Source organism: Aythya ferina, assembly GCF_964211825.1.
Source record: "Aythya ferina genome assembly, chromosome: 1".
Taxonomy (NCBI): domain Eukaryota; kingdom Metazoa; phylum Chordata; class Aves; order Anseriformes; family Anatidae; genus Aythya; species Aythya ferina.
The window spans coordinates 19,439,747-19,457,352 of NC_140296.1; the positions used below are offsets into that span (position 1 = coordinate 19,439,747).

At 39.0% G+C, this 17,606-nt stretch overlaps 1 protein-coding gene across 3 annotated transcripts in view; it reads right to left on the minus strand.

Moving 5' to 3' along the window:
• MICU2 (mitochondrial calcium uptake 2) overlaps positions 1-17,606 on the minus strand; it is a 151,186-nt gene that overhangs the window by 56,946 nt on the left and 76,634 nt on the right. For all 3 annotated transcript variants that reach the window (XM_084503706.1, XM_084503708.1, XM_084503707.1), the window contains one exon: positions 8,799-8,946. In XM_084503706.1, the coding sequence (XP_084359832.1) occupies positions 8,799-8,946 (148 nt within the window). The remainder of the gene's footprint in view (positions 1-8,798; positions 8,947-17,606) is intronic.

Below are 17,606 nucleotides of genomic sequence, written 5' to 3' on the forward strand. Positions count from 1 at the left end.
ACTTGTACTACAAGTATTCTGTATGCGCACAATATATTTTCATTCTTTTCAAGGAATCTGTTTTCCATTCAGGTGCCATTAAATAACCAATAACTTTCACACTTTAAATAACTAAATCCTTCAAGATGTGCGTTGAGACCACTTGCCTCTCGCTTACAGCTCGGCTGAAGTCTGACCAGTTTTAGTATCGATACTGTTCTTGCACCATGTTTTAAAAAACTGCTTTCATTCATTGAGAACTTGCAATATACCTCCTCATTAAATACTGCTCCTCAGAAAGCAGAATAGCTAGCAAAGTATCTTGAAATCATGGTGTCTTGTATTTTTTAACTAATCAGCAAGCATTGCAGTCGATAGAGATAAGAATTCTGATTCTGTGTCATTCTCTAGCTAGTCAGCATCGCCACAAAATGAAAAATAAGGATCAAAACAAAGCCAGGAGCTTATTATAACCTTGCTGTTGTCTCAAGCAGACATAGACACAAAAATACAAATTAATTAATATAATCTTAGTGTAGTTTTAAGGATCAAAAATGTATTTCCCTGCCTGACCTTCCAAGAAATGTATCCCAGGTACCTCCTGTGTTGTCTTGGATGAAGGCATGGAAATGGAACTGGGGTTCCCCAAAGGCACCCCCCCACTGTGCAATGAGATGGCAAAACCTACTCCTTTGTAAGTGATTTTTCTGCATTTCCCTTTCCTTTGACCACCACAGTTTAGTTCTTCCTCCTGCTCCCCCCTCGGACTGTGCACGCTCCCTGGCTGCTGCCTGGCTCCTCTGCTCTAATCCCAGCATCTCCTGTCTCTTTCTGGGACTCTCAGCCTAAGAAACATTTCTGAAGAACAAGAGGAAAAAATAAGTCAGTGCCATTGCTAGTGATCATTACACCAAAAAGCAGCTTGGCCAACAGGCCAGATTTGACCGCTGCTGGGGGAAGATCCCATTTCCCCATAAGAATCCTAATTCAGATTCTGCTACTTTGTACCCTGTGATGCAACCACCATGAAAGTGCACAAGCCTTTATTCTGATTTCACAACAAACCTTATGTCCAAACATGAATACACATTACCAAGTTTTTATGATTTTCTGCAGTATTTCTACTGTTTCTACATAAAGAACAATTTAAAATTAATTTTTAGGTAAACCAGTCCAGTAGACACAATCAGTGTTGCAACAGACAGTCTATGTAACTCAGTTATCAGTGCTAACAAACAGCTGCTGAAAAGAAAAAAACTTATCTATTTAACAACAATTGACTGAGGAGCAACATCCTATCCAAATCAATCTGGTATTTTATAAATTTCAATTTCAATTTCAATGCTGTATTTGGACAGTTAAGAGAAATTGAAATGCCAGATGTATGTAATATGTTTCTTGAAAGAGTTTCTTAGGGTCGTGGTAGAATTTCCTAATGATGTTTGGATGATGAAGGACATCTGAACCAGGTACATGACAACTTCACATATAGCCTGGTTATAAATGCAGAATTTTTCAGCAGTCTGGTTATCTGCTTATGCATGCAGCATCCTCAACAGTAACATCATTTTCCTTCACTCATAACCCCACTCTAAGAAATAAGTAAATGACAACTAAGAGGCTTTGGCCAGAAGTGGCTGATTCTCTAAAACTCACAAGAGATTTATATCATGACTTCAAACCATTATGTCACTTCTTGCCCGCTGCTTCCCTTTACCTTCCATCTAGCAGTGAGCAAGGGAACCTGTCTGTCCTGTACATCCCAGTTTGCATGTCACGCTTGGAGAACCTGAGCAACAACAAAATACCAGTACTAAAAACTGCTAAATGCAAAGTGAGAGAGAGAAAAAATTCCTTTGTTATAATGTTAGAAATTCAGGAGGATTGAATTCAGTTCCCAACTGTGCCAATGGCTCCCTGTAAAACACTTCTATCTATGCTTCCCATATGGAGCTTCACAGCTTACACAAGCTTCAATTTCAGCCTTCAACTCTGAATCTTATGCTTTAGATCTGAAACTCATGCATAACACACATCATTTTGATTAGTTATCATATATAACATTCAGGTCAACATTAAGACACTGGAGTACAGGCATCTGAACTCCCGCTGTAGGCAGAAATTCAAGATACGGGCAGAAAAACTGATTCAGCCCATCCTAAAGTGCCTGGTCACTCTGGGCTCTCCAAACCCCACCGACTGCACGAGCACTGACCTCCACAAAGCACAACGGAGAACTTGGTTTTCTAGCTGTTGCAATCTTGCACTGCATCCTTTCCTCAGATTCGTTCACATTCCTGACCGTGCTGATGCTGTAGCAATGCAAAGCCACGCATCATATCCAGCCTGCCAACACATTACAACCTTGTGCCAACCACGTTTTCAAAGAAAACTTAAGTCAAACAGCTTCTCCAAGCAAACTTAAACCCCATTCATATTCTTTGCCATGTGTTGTGTTAGGACTCAACCATAACGATACTGCCTCTGGCATTTTCATGTTACCAAGCACAGGAAAATCTGTTTTAACTTCTGAAAAGGGCTGCAGATAAAGGAGTGGTTCAGTAAGAGAAGATGCTACGATACACTAAATACAGACTGAATATGTGCAAATGTGTTTCCAGAATCAAAATCTTTATGTATTAGGTGTCAATTGCTATCAGACAAGCTAACCTGAATGTTTGTCTCCTACTTGGAAGAGGAAGGTATTTCTGGAATAGTATAGTCTTCTCCAGAAAAGTGAACATAAACATGGTCTGGATTTAACGCATTGAAAAACCTTCATCTTCTAAAACATTCTTGTATCTTTAGCCCTTCTCAAAATTTAATACAGATTTTCTTACATGTTCTAAACCAAAAGTACATCAGAGGTGGTATTTCTCTGGAGAAGTTCTAACACAGCATTGGCTGTATAATTTGGAATACAAGCCTAAGTACACATTAGTGTATAAAACACAAGGTTACATGAAACTGGAAGTGTCTTTTAAAAATACTGCTGCATTTTAATGAAAATCCAGTGTAAGTCAGATGAGCCTTATCCTTCTTATATCTGTCATTTTAAAAATGCAAGCATTTTGGATGCAAGTTCATGTTATTATTAGATATTACCAGATATTGAAAAGTTTTTACATCATGGTAAGGAGAGTGACAAAACCCCCCTTTCTCATTAATTTATCATTGCATCAGATATTGCAGTTTCCATTAGCATCCTACAGATTACCCAGATCGACTTGATGGATTTGCAATGTTTGCTGAGTATCCCTGTGGTAACATGGTTTAACATGATACTACATGGTATAGAGGCAGGAATCTAAACATCCCGAAGGTGCATTTAGTACATGCTGAATTAACTGGTACAAAACACTGCTGTAGGTGTTTTATACTGGCACAAACACTGTGTCAGAATACCAGATTTCATTGACTGTTTGTCACTGTTTACAGAAAGGCGGATGCTTTACCTTCCTCAAAACAACTAACAGTAATAGAATTAAGCAAATATTTACAAAGGTAACTGGCGTGAAACACTGTCTGGAAAAGCAAGCAAATTTCTTTTTGATCGTGCCATTCTTCCTCTATAAAGCTCTTTGCTTTGTCAATATGCAAAACAAAATAAGTCTGTCACAAAACCCTGCATTTGTTATCAGCTTATTCTCCTTAAATGGCAGGACTGTAAATATTTTTCTTCATTATCACCCTGATAGTAAATAAATTTGCAGGTGTGATTTAATCAATAGGAATGCCAAGATTTCACAATTGTTTGGCCCGTATTACAGAAAATGATTAACAGAGAAACCTATGCACCAGGAAGCAAATGAACAGAACTAGGGAACTAAGGTCTATCAAGCAGGGTTCAAGATCAGCTGGGTTGGATTTTACAATGGTTGATGTATTTGCACTACAGTTCATCTGTTTCCTTATCTGCAAAATTGTTCTATAATAAGTCATAATTTATTGCATGTTTTGCAACTTTGTCAAAGGGCACACCTAAGATTTTGTTTCAGTAAGAAATTCCACCCAACTGTGTACAGGAATTCACTCGACAATCTGGACATAGCTAAAATATTTTGGTATTTTCCAGCTTCAGCACTTTTGATCCAGCACCAACAATGCAACTACCCATCTGGTTTACATACCACCATGTTTACTTTGGTCTATTATGAATTATACTCGAAAACCAACACGAGATTACAAAGCAATCTCCAATGAAAATCACCAGGGAGGAAAAAAAAAAAAAAAAACAAAAAAACAAGTCTGTTGGATAAGGACCACTATTCCCTACTCATGACTGCTTCTCATTCTGTCCTTTTGCTGGCTTTTTTTTTTTTTTTTTTTTTTTTCCTTTCGTTTTGCGTTTGGGAGTGTTTATGCCTGAATTGGAATAAAACAACAGAATGCTGTGATCAGCCTCAGCACCTGGGTGCACACAGCTCAGTTGCTCAGTGTTCTCACCTTTTAAAGGTGTTTTGAAGTTAAACTCACTGCAATAAATCAGATTTGGGTGATTCAGCATGAGGCACCTTGAGGCTCATGGGCAGAAATGAGAAGCTGCTGCTTGCCCAGGAATGCATGGAGAGCTTGTCTCAGGTGCTTCATTTTGGGCGAAGCAATGGACTGCTCCCACCTCTGCACCTTCCCATCTCGAGCTTCCCAAGGAGCACTTACACAGCTCTAGAGAAAACTGGAGACAAGTGATTTACTTCAGAAAGCCAGCAGGAAGAAATGACTCCCTCCACCCCACGTTAGTCCCTTAGCTGAGCTCAGCACCTGGCTGTACAATGTTTTGTGCAGGCAGAGGGGAGGCGGCACAAAGTGAAAGCGACCAGGCAGAGCTGAGGGACTCCTCCCATGCTTTTTGGAAACTGATGACCTTTGAGGTCCCTTCCAACCCAAGCTACTCTGTGATTCACTCTGTGATTTTTGGGCAACATTGCTGGTTTGTACTCACTTGCGATGTATGGGAGGAGGCCGCAACACCAACCCAAGCATAAGCCATCTAGCTAAGATGGATTGGCAATGGTTACTCTGCCTAACTACTGCCTACTGTCATATCCTGGCTAGATATTGCTGGAACTTCGTTCTGTTGAGAAAGGCAAGGACTGAACTAAATTCTAACTACTGATGTTGTAAAAAAAATCCCCTATGTAAACATCAATCTTCCACTTTTGAGTCTTTTTTGTCTACATCCAATCTCAAGTTTAATTTCAAAAGCCATGGCCTCAAGCTGATGTTCTCTCTAGGACCCAATGAAAGGAGCACACTAGTCATAGGTCTGAAAGTACAGCAGAGGATAGTGATCCCTGCCCTTCTAGCATTGTCCACAGTTCACTTTTGTGTGTGTGCTTACATGAGACAGACACATTCCCTGACCACTTCTTTAGGCATCTGGATAAAAAAGAAAACAAACAGCAAAACAGACTAGGGAGAAATAAAAGTGAGAACAGACACCATTAGTTTGCAAAAGGATAGATAAATGAATGCAATTGAATAAAAACATTAGGGGAAAAAAGCATACAGGAAAAAAAGCAAGCAAAATAAACATTTCCAGGAGAAGAAACAAGACCACAGCTCTGTAGAAAACAGAATTATCCAGAAAGTGCTGTGTAAAGAGGGAAAACAGGCTAGAGTACACAAAGAAAAGAGGAAGATAACTCTGAAGCTCATTTTTTCTCTAAAAAAGTAGAAGGAAGAGGGAGCAAGCACATAAGAGACTTATGAAAATGCAGTAATTTCTTTCATATGCAGTACTGCAGCACCTTCTATACAATCTTCATAATCATCACAGAAAAAGTAAAAATAGCTCTCAGGAATCAGCGATTTACTTTTATGGTCTGCAGTCTTTAAGGGAAGTTTTATCAATACTAACCACATACTAATACTTTTAGTAAATTAGTAAATACTAATTCACTGTACATTATTATTCTTATATTCCCCAAAATAAATTGATGCTCATTACTTGCTACATTTCAGCAACAGCATTGACATCAGTGCTTCCGAGTAAGCACTGGGTGCTTCTGGATAACAGCTAAGATACTGTTCAGGACGTACAGAAGCCCTGCTGAGATGTTATCTTCCCTCCTGCAGTCAGCAGTCTCAGTTAGACCTTGGTAAGTAACAGAACAGCCAGCAGATTGTTTTGAATAAAGAACCTGGAATTTTGGAACTTGCTTGCTGTATTGGTCCAACATAGCTAAACAACTTTCCAAATCTGCCGCAAAGACCACATTTGAGAGAACATTTCTGGGGGCCTGGGGAATGAAGGCTGCCGTTATGTTCTGGGCTATCGGCTTTGAGAAAGACAGCAAAAACAAAACTTGACAACAGCCTATAGACGGAACTAGACCTTCTGTATTAGTACACACAACAACCAATTTGCAAACTCCCACTATTGTAAGCAAATATTTATGAGGATGAATGACTGAGTACTTCAACCTTTTATTATTATTTTTTATTTTATTAGCGATTAATAAAAAATAAGTGTAGAATAGCCAAATCATTATAACTTTAAATTCAGCATTGTAAGGCTTACCATTTGAGTGCAGTATCACATTTTAAAGTTGCATCTCACTATGCCAGTAAGTGAAGAACTTTCTAGGAGTAGTGTCGCCTTGCCTATTTCCCTTTCTAAAACCATTGTTCTGGGTTAAAAGGGAATTCATTTTCTGATACAAACCAAAAGTTTCTAAATATGATTACTGCTTTGGAATGAAGCTCACCATCTTGATCTACTCTTAATATAGCTGGACAGAGTCTTGAGGTAAGTCTGCATGCTTTACTCATAGGAAAATCTTTGAAACAAAATCAACAAGCCACTGACTTTAAAATACTCAAAACACCGTATTTCTCAGCCAACAAATACTATGTCTGTTTGTAGCTACAAGAAAACCTAAAATCCCAAGCAATATGACTTGAAGAGAAATGCTTACCATTGTGTTTATGCTACTGGCCAAAGAATTCACACCGATGATGGTTAAAAAAAATGTTTAGGAGCATTAGGTTCATGTATTAACATTTTTCTATGAATTGTCTACAATACTATTGTTATAAGCCAGACATCGACTTGAAATGCTAAATATGTGTTAGTGCAAAGATTTTTTTTTGTTCACATATTTTTCTTGTCATTATTTTTTCTTTTCTGTTTGAAGCTGTTTCCTACTTATATTAGCAAATTATCTGAAATTAACTTGGCTGCATTACAAATAAACCCTATCCGCATACCACTTCATTAAAAATCTGCACGTATACTATTATAGTTGGAGTAACCAATTAATATGTATGAACTGCTAAGATTGAAAAACACTTCTTTCTCTAACCTTGCTTTCACAGACAACTGTCTGAAAGCCACACCTTCAACACTGAAAATTTCAGTACTCACTGTCTTCCACTGTTTCAGGCTGGAAAACGCAAAAGAAAATCCCTTGTAGGCTTTTAACTTACTGACATAAATTTTGAAGGGAAAAAAACGCTTTCCATTTGCCATATATTTAAAAAAAAACAAAGTTATTTTGAGAATCTCCATGACCTTCAAGCTCATATAGCCCTTCTAAGGATTTATATTCAGCTTAGTATAATATTAGAAATCGTGTGTCAGCAGGGCAGCCATGCACCCTTATCAGCTATAGATTTTTGGCAGACACAAGGTAACTCTTTTTTATTTTTTATTTTTTATTTTTATTACAGGTTGTTGTGTCCTATTTTTGGACCACCAGCAGCTCTGTAAACTCTGCTCTGTCCCAGGTTTCCCTTAAAATCACAGGCTTGAATCACTGTATGTTCAAGTCTCCTTCTTCCACATCTTTCCACAGTGCTCTGAATTCCCTTCTTTATTTCCTTCTTGATACCCTCGAGTGACTCTGACACTCCCTGCTCACTAGGCAGTGAGCAACAGAGCATCACAGGCTGTGAACAGTGTTTACTATACAACATGCTTCACAGGTCAGTTAGGATGTGCAGACTATCCAGCAAACAATTATTAAAGCTTGGATTTTCCCTTTCCCTCAGCGGATGTACTAACAGGGAACTAACAGGGAATTTGTTTTCTGAGTGACACTGAAACTTGGGGAACTTAACCTTCCTGAACAACTCGGAAGCAAAAGATTCTTGGGAAAGCTATAAAAGTCTTTTTTTTTTTTTTTTTTTTTTGAGAATACAGACATATTGCTTAAAAAAATAACATGGAAATTATGGATTAAAGAAGCTTAATGAATGAGGCAGATTAATGAGGTCAGAAAGCCATAAGGAAAACAATGCAATGTCCTAGCTCCTCCTCAAAGCATACACTTTTAAAAGTACATTTAAAAAAAACAACACCACCAACATGCAAACAATTTTCATTTTTTCTTAGCTAGGTTTATAAACCAGAAAAGATTTTAAATCAAAAACCCACAGCTGAGCTCTGTACTTCATTGCACTCATTCATGTCACTCCCATCACTGCCTCATCTAAAAAAAAGGTCACAGAGTACTTGAGTACTTTCTGGTAAACTGGACAGACAGATAACGGGGACAGGAATGACACAAGCATTATATTACAGTCCTACCATTTTCTGTGGCACGTAAGTAATTGAGGAACTACATGCTGATCAGACATGCAAATTATGCAGAGACGTAATGCCATCATCAAGTCACCAGATTTCTAAATCATCAGCCTCACTTCTCTAGCGTACAAGGTGGTGCCTGTGAGAAGCCATATGCACATTTATAAATTCGCTTCTGATGGCTGATGCCACTTAAAGAATCCTATCCCAGTGATTTGTACATTACATCTTTAAGGGTACTTGCAAGTTCCTTTTCTCTCACAAATACAATGATGAGAAAACAACTTACGTTCAACTTGATCAAACATTACTGAGAACAAGAAATCTCTTGGTGTCATGTAATATTCTCCTTCATACTCCAGTGATGCAAAATGCATAAAGCGGTGCTTCCGAAGAGACAGTCTTTCAGCCATTTCCTCATTTGTGACGTCTTCCTTCTGAAACAGAAAAAAATCCATGCAGAAAGACGGCTGTATTTGTAGACCAACTCTGTAATTTGAAAGAATCCTATACCTCATCTTGATTAACTTCACTATTTAGTAGGTAGCCACAACAAGAGACTACCAGAAATTAAAGCTTTTATAGCACAGTCCTAATGAACAACATACTTATGTGACATTCACAGTATTTTTTGGCCTCACTGAGAGCATGCTTTAACAACACAGATGAGCCAAATTAATGGCTTGCTGTTACCAAAGGCTGCCCTTGCTTCCCACTCCCCTTGCTCCTGGCCATATGGTCCTGCACCTCCCTGTTTGCCAGCTTTGCTACTTGTTGGACTATTGCTGAGCCAAATTCAGCTTGCTAACTCAACAAAAACCGAAACCAACCAAATGGTGAATGGTATTTTGCCAGGTTAATGTCTGGCTCACCAAAGGACTCACTCCTGAAGTTAACCATTAATTTATGGAACAAGCCCTAAGATGGGGGAACAATAATGTTCTGGTTTAAGCATGTGTGTATCTTCTAGAGGAGTTAGAAAAATGGGAAAACTGATTAAAGCATAAACAGTAAAGTCAGAGATGCTATCACCAAACCCAAAGATTCAATTAGTCAAGAAAACTAAAAACTTTCAACCGTCTTCCAAAAAAAAATTAACTACCGAGAGACCCATGAGGGAAATCATATGAGCTGGCAGTACTTCCGAAGAGTAGTAACAGCACTTATGGGCAGAAGGGGAGGACACAACTTCACTATGTTTCTCACAGTGAAACAGAGACATCTACATTTTAGGATTTCAGAAATAGTGAGAATAGGAAAAAAAGACACTGTAAAATTCAGAACATGCTATGCATATTTGAACATTAATCGTGGAATGATTTTACCACCAGCAGCACTCACTGCTAAAAGCTGTGAGAAAGTGATGGAGCAGCCTGAAGCTTTCAAACAAGGCTGAGTACCAAGATCTCAACTCGTACATAGTTGAAATGATCATGAAACAGCAGCATTGACCTGCAGCTTGGTCAGTGCCTGCGGCACTACTCAGCACTTGACGCAGACCAGTGGGTGCAGCCAAGGTAGGCCACGGCCTACTGAAAGGCAGCACTGAGCCTTCCAGGAAACGAATACTGCAGCTGGTGATGGGGTGCCTGTGTGTTTTACACACATCCAGGGCCAGCCAGAAGGGAATGGGACGTTTAAAAGCTGTGATCAGGTTTCTGACACTGTCAGTTTTAATGTGTAATTCCTCCAGGATGGGGACTGCCAACTTGCTCTCCTCTGCTGAGTCTGAACAGTTGCAGAATCAAGCAGTAGCAGCTATACTTCCTCCAGCCAGCTGACAACGTGCCAGGGATTTGGGATGAAGTGGTAAAGACAGCAGGGGATCTAGCTGATACGACGAACATGCAAGCTGTTTTGGGATGGGTAGCTTCTAGCTCTTGAACTGGGCTCTGAAGGTAAAATGAAAACCATTAGGGTTTGTGATGATGGGGTAGATGAAGGATGTGGAGGACTGCTGCTGATACACATGCCACTGCAAATAATAGGACCAAGGGTGGTCAGAGAAGAACGGCCAAATCCTTGGACTTGAAGCACTCCAGGAGCAGGGGGGTAGACCTCAAGCTGCAGCCAGTAACCAGTCCATTGAAGAAAGTGTGACAAAATGGTTCAGTGGACAATGAGAAGGGAGAATTTCAACTCCATGTCATCAGCTTTCCTTTTTCTCTCCACACCATGCTCCCTAACTGGATCACAAGAGTTGGGGATCTCAAGACAATGGGTATTAGTGGCAAATCTATAGCCAGATCCTGGAAACAATTATCACATTCATACTTAATTATAGTTCTAAATATAATGCTGCAACCTGTCATTTAATCCCACCTCTTTCACCTTGCATTAGCACTAAGCAGTTATTTAAAATATTTCACAGAAGAATATGAGCAGCTATTATAGACAATTTTAGTTTCCCAATATACTGTGCTTGCTTCCCTTAAAACTGGATTTTCAGTAAAGGTGTGGGGAGGGAGTAACAAGAAGAAAGATAGTGTTCAAAAAATCCTTATAATTTAGAATTAAAACAGACAAAATTCAATATGGAAGATGAATGAGGGGTACTTTTAAGTATCTAAAGCAAAGGTTTTGTTTTACATATGAGTATTTTGTATTGATATCACTGCTTTACACTTTTTCTTACATAGTATGGAGCCTCAACATGGTCTACAACACAAGACGTATGGTTGTTCTATGCTTCAGGTCTGTAAATTTTGGAAAATACAGTTTAAAAAAAACAACTGATGTACTCTTGTGCTTTTGCTTTCTTCTTTTTACATCTTTGGGGGAACGAGTGATTCTGTAATTGCTTCGTTAACAAGATTCAACAAATATTGCATATATCAAATGAATAGTTCATAGTTGTAGGGTATTCACATGCAGCATTCTTATAAAAATAATCATCTTATAATAACATGAGCAGTTTTTGCCCTACGGGAAATTTAAGACTGGAAAATTGCTTCATAGTTGTCCTTCAGCTAAAATTATGGAATGAAGACCAATCTGCTCAAAAACAAAATAAAAAAGTTTAGACAAAAAGTAAATGGTTAATCCTACCATACCTTAAAAACAACCAGATTTTCAAGCTTCTGAAGCCTTGCAGTATTTGTCCAAATTCTGTCTAAAGCTAAACCTTGTCACTAACACCAAGACACTGAATTCAGCAATTCACATTTTACATTTTTATCTGAAATAGACAGGTACAAGTTCACATATTAACTCTGAACAGTGCCTTGTATCTGTAAGAAAATACATTCCCACCAGAATGATAATAATGTGTGAGTACTTGGCTTCATCAAGCCCCTTTCCTTTCACCAAGTTAACAACCTCAATTTGCAAAACAGCCTTGGGAACAAGGGTTATTTCTTATGGAACTCATCTTCAGATACTATCACAAGTGAGATAAGCAAACCTTACAGGATGAAATGCATCAGCTGTAACAACTCCTATTATTTATTCAAAGTTTTGCAAAATTTTCAAAGTCCTGTCACTGTACAAGGATCTTAGCATCTGTTAAAGGCATTCTGCATTCTAAACCCTTCAGATATAAGCAAGAGCTGAGCCAGACCTAGACTAGAACTCAACTACTCACATATACCTGATTCCTCCTTCTGAATAGCATGTGCTCCTTGGACTGCAAATTCATGGCATACCAACAAAAAACACAGTTCCTACCAGTTACAAAGTTGACCTACCCAGTCGCTATAATGACAGGTATCTTTATTTCTATTCCTCTCCCTCCCTGTTAGTTTGGTTACTGTCACAGTCTTTACAGCATGAGAATGGAAAAAGGGGAAAAAAAAAAAAAAAAAAGGGTGTGCAACAATCTGGAGTGCAGAAGTTTAAAATGAAAGCAAAATGTTTACTATTATCTCATATCCTGTGATTATGCTCTTTAAGAAGAATCACAAAGTAGACCTCAGTGAAAGACTGAGAGAGAAATAAGTAAACAAAAAAAAAAAGCATATAAAAACATTTCAAAATGTTGAAGGGTTTTTACTTCCCCCCAGTCCCCCCAAACAGTTGTATGAATAAAGGCTGAAATTTTCCCAAATGGCTCTGCATTCTACACAAATCCTAAGGAAAAAAAACCTAATGGCAGGATTTCTCATATCTAACTTCATACAGCTACACCAGTAGCATCTTCATTACAATGTAGATTTTCATTACTTTACAATGAAGATGCTACTTCAGCACCCTTCATTACATTACAATGACAGGGTGGCTGAAGTTGGACCCCTGGAGTCCATCTGGTGCCAGTCCTGCCCAAGCAGGGACACCCAGAGCAGGCTGCCCAGGCCCACGTCCAGGCGCCTTTTGGAGATCCCCAAGGAGGAGACCCCACAGCCTCTCTGGGCAGCCTGTGCCAGGGCTCCGTCACCCGCCCAGCACAGCAGTGCTGCCTGGTGCTCAGAGGGAGCCTCCTGGGTGCCCGGCTGTGCCCATGGCCTCCTGTCCTGGCACTGGGCACCACTGAGCAGAGCCTGGCTCCAGCCTCTCTGCACCTTCCCTTCAGGGATTTACAGACATAAACTTGGTTAATGCAGGCTCCCTTTATAGTGAGTGGGGAGGACAGCAGTTCTGGAGTACAATTACAGTGACTTGTTTTAGCTGTGTGCATAGAAAGTTCAGAAGATGCAAGGAGCGAGAGTGCCACAAAAAAGTTAACCTTCCTTCACTTTGTTTTGTTTGCAAACAATTGTTTGCACAATTTTATTGCATAAGAGAATGAAAATCTGGGCAAACACAATCTGAGGGTGGAAGCTTGGAGAAAAACAGTGGTCGGGGTGTGACAGGCTTCAGCCAGCACAGAAAGCGTGTAAGGAACATGTAGAAGTTTGTCCAGAGTGAAGGCAGCTGCATCAGTGGCCAAATACACAAATGTCACTTCTTGATGAAATAAAACTTGGTAACTACCATCTTTCCCACAATGTTTTCCAAAACCAATAATAATGCGTTTGAATTGGTTTAATACCAAGTAAGGACTCGAACCTGCTACATTTGGCATCAGAAAACAGAAATTCACAAGCACATTGTAGTGACATCAAAACATGATGACTTCTCTGGTGTAAGCCATATAGCCACAGTTTGACAAATAAATTCAATACAACTATTTCTGCAATTAAAGGACATTTGTCCTTTAAAGAGCTTCCTAGATAGTGCTGATTAAGCAGACTTACACTAATGAAACGTTGATATAGGCTTATAAATTCACTGCCATAGATGCAATGGCACACCTACCATTTGGTGCATTTTGGTACCAAAGAGCAGAACGCTGCAACAAATTTATAGTCAAACTCCCCCTAGTTTTAAAAAGGAAAAGTAAATGTTACTTTCTTGAAATCTACTTAAGGCTGCTTTTTTGTTTTCTTTTGTTTTTATAATGAGAGGCAAATTGATTTAACTAAAACAAGAGGAAGCTTAGAAAACAAACGTCCTTACGTTCTTCTGTTATCACTTCTGTTAGATTAAAAAGCAAACATTCAAAAAATCATTGTTACATTCACTTTAAAGTTATATTAAGATCAAAATAGTGTTTTTTTACAATGTAATGAGACATTTTGTACAACAAACTTTTGTTCTTTAAAGAATGGAGATATATAAATACTGCCACATTAAAACCAGTGATATCAATAAAATCAACTGTACGTAAATGCCAACGCACATCAATAAATGCATTTATTATTTCTGCTACAATTCCACTCTTACTGAAGTACTGAAACAGCCTGACTTTATTTTTTTCTCAATTGCTAACACTTAGTGCTTGTGCAGGTACAAAGGGTTTCTCCCAGTGGATCTCTGCCTAATGAAAGGACTTTCTCAGTCTCTTCCAGAAGCATTCAGCTGATCAAGGGACAGAGCAACCACTCCGGTACTGTCAACTCAATTACCTGTGCTTGGCTGTACACATTGCAGACTGCTGACACCACAGATGGAGAATCAACCTGGGTCTTGAGACAGTACAGATGGCTTTGCATGACACGGGACCTTCAGCGAGAGCCCTGTTGGATGAGGGGTGGCTGCATGGAGGGGCAGCTGGGCTCTCTGGTCTCTGTTCCTGTACCCCAGAGAACTGGGAGCGCTGTGCAGAGAAGCATCCATCATTTACCTGTGGATCAGCTCAGTGCTGGTGGGCTGGTTTGTGCCGACTATGATGGCTTTGACTTGATGCCATGCATATCTGCTCTCCCTGCTCTGAGCTAGCTTACTTCAGACCTCACAGAGACAGGGAAAAATAGAGCTAGCTGTGGTCAGCTGCACTGCCAGCTGCTGCCCTCGGACTGCCTCATTTTGCCTCCATTTCACCATATAAAACCAACTCTCATAACCTAAAAGAAGCATATGAACCTTACAAACAGTTTACTACGACTGTTCTTCAAACCAAAATAATCATTCCAGGAGGTGTTCTCTCTCTGCTTTAACTGTATTGCTTCTTTCCACCCAATTGTGTTTGCTGTTTCTGGACTACCCTTACCAGACATCAAGTTATTCCTGAAACTATGATTTTGGACACTCCTGATCCTGTGCAGAAGGTCTCCTGTGTCAGAAATCAGGGGACGTGGACATCCTGAAGCAGGTATGGGCCATGTCATGTAGCTACATTCAAAATATAAAAAACTTTTGAGATAGCAGCTTACATGCTTGTGTAAAAGCCATAAATCCCCTCTCCCTCCCTGTTTTTCTCTTCACCAATATGTATCTCTTCTGCCTTTGGCAAACAAAGATGACTGACTCACAGAAGACAGCAAAGGATGAAAATAGGTGGGAAGAAGCTAGGAGCTATGAGTTTTTGAAAAAGATTAGAAGCATAACCCTCATTTCATCTGAGAGGGGATAATGATGAGTAGCTGTTCTAATCAATATTCCAAATACCTGACCAAAGACTGAATTAGAATTACATTTTGAAGAAAAGGCTGATTCAATCACTTAAAATTACGATTGATCTTCTTTTGAAGCACCCACTTAAAACATGCAGAGGGGAGCTCGCTCACTCTCAACACTTCAGTATCCTTCCCACTTCAATTAAGTTCTGAATAATTTCCAAGTACTTTCTCCTGAGTCATCCAAGGAGTCCTTCAGGGAAAAATGATTTGACATTCCTGACGTTTCTAAAAGCACTGACAAAGCATTCATTTTGCTCATAAAAATGCATGTACGGGGCAAAAGGCAGTGTTCTCCTCTTTAATTCTATTCCACAAACGGAGTTTCAAGCAAGGATAGGTATACAGCAGGAAGCAATTATGCATTTAAGGCTGGACTTCAGGTATTAAAACATCTGCAATCAAACACCTTAGGAGTTTCCCACAGCAGCAAGTAAGATACCAACATTCACATTTACTCAGAGGCAATGGGTGAGAAGAATCTATTACTATTTTCTTGCAAGAGACTCTTGCAAGGGTAATTGAAAAAGACTTTTTGATTGACTTCAGCTTATTTCTGTCCTCACCAGTGCCACATAAGATGAAACTAAAGCATGGAGAACTACGCTGAATTAACGTTAAGGCTGGGGCTGAAATTCCATCCTTAACTTGGTCTATTGTGTGCGGCCAGGGCCAGCGGTGGGGGTTCCCACGCGCCGCATGTCCCGCAGCACCGCAGCACAGCCGAACGCATTAGGAATGAGGTTTCGGCTTTAGCTGGGAATTCAGTTGCCTTTGTGGCTTTATGTCGAACCTCCAGCATTAATTCGAGAATGTAAATGGTAAAGCTACAGCAGCCGATGGCGTAGTGGAATTTAATGGCACAAAAAGGACTCTACAAGGATGCAAGTGTTCTCCTCTGCGGTAGACACAGCAATGGATCAGCAGTGGTCGGCTGCTGGCGTCTGGGGGCATTACTGAAGGCCTCGTTTCCTTCTTGGCTTCCTGCACTGAGAAACACCTAAAGGCAATAACATCATTTATTAAAATTAATTTTCAGATTTATGTAAGGATTCAGGAATCTGTTCATGACTCTCTTAATTTAAGAGCCTAATAAGGAATTCATGGTGTTCAGTTTTTGGCTTTGATTTTTCTTGGAATGAAAAATAGCAAGCTTCAGTCAAATAAAAACCATATATTTATTGCATCTTTAAACTTTTTTAAAAATACATAAAATAAAAATGAAGGATTACATAAATAAAACCTTGATAACCCTTACCTTCTGTAACATTGCTAAACAAATTCTCATCCATCCAAAATGTAGGCACTTTTGTACAAACTCAAATATTTGCAGCTTTGTATGAGTTAGAATTACTTAAAATAAGCTTATATAAATATCACTCCCTTAAATTTAAAGTGGTCTTCTGATTTCATTTTATATATTTCTATTTGCACAAATTTATTGTCTTGGTGTACCTACACCTGTTTTCCATCTTAATTTATTTTCTGTATACTCAATACTCTACATTTTCCAATTGATTTTCTGTACACATTTTTTCTTTCTTTTTCTTTCTTCTTCTTCTTCTTTTTTTTTACTCTACTCCTTTCTATATAATTTTCTTATTTTGCCTTGTTGTATCCTTTCACTGCTTTTCTTTCCTCTACCATCTGTACATCTTATTCCACATTCCCTTTCCCTTGGAGGAAAAAAATAAGTTATAAAACATTTTTTCTTCTCTGAAAAGACGATAAATGCTTGTTTTTTCTGCTTGAATCAGGAAGAGTTAATTTGCACCACTCATTTTATCTGCTGTAAGGATAGCCAAAGCAGTGTGTGGGAAGTAATTAAAATCCAGTTGGTGCCAGCAGGCTCTCTGGCAGCCTTACGTTTGGATCCATTAATTCACACTAGATCTACAAACGGATTTAGCGACTCTGTATCAAATTTCTCTAAGTCGGATGAAAACTTTGCAGTGAACTTGTGTCATAATTGTATATCAATTTCAACTCAATCCAATTTGAAATGATCAAAATAACAGAAAATGTAACTTAACCTCAAACCCTGCTGCACATGTTAACATCCCTAGCACGCATGAAGAATGCACGGAGGATAAAGCTTGGAGCTCAAGGTTTAAAAGTTTCATACAACGCAATGATTTATAGATGAATAAGGATTTTGACAAGAAATCCATGCAAATATGTCACTCACAGAAAGCTCAGGATTCTAGTATTGAAGAACACTTGTA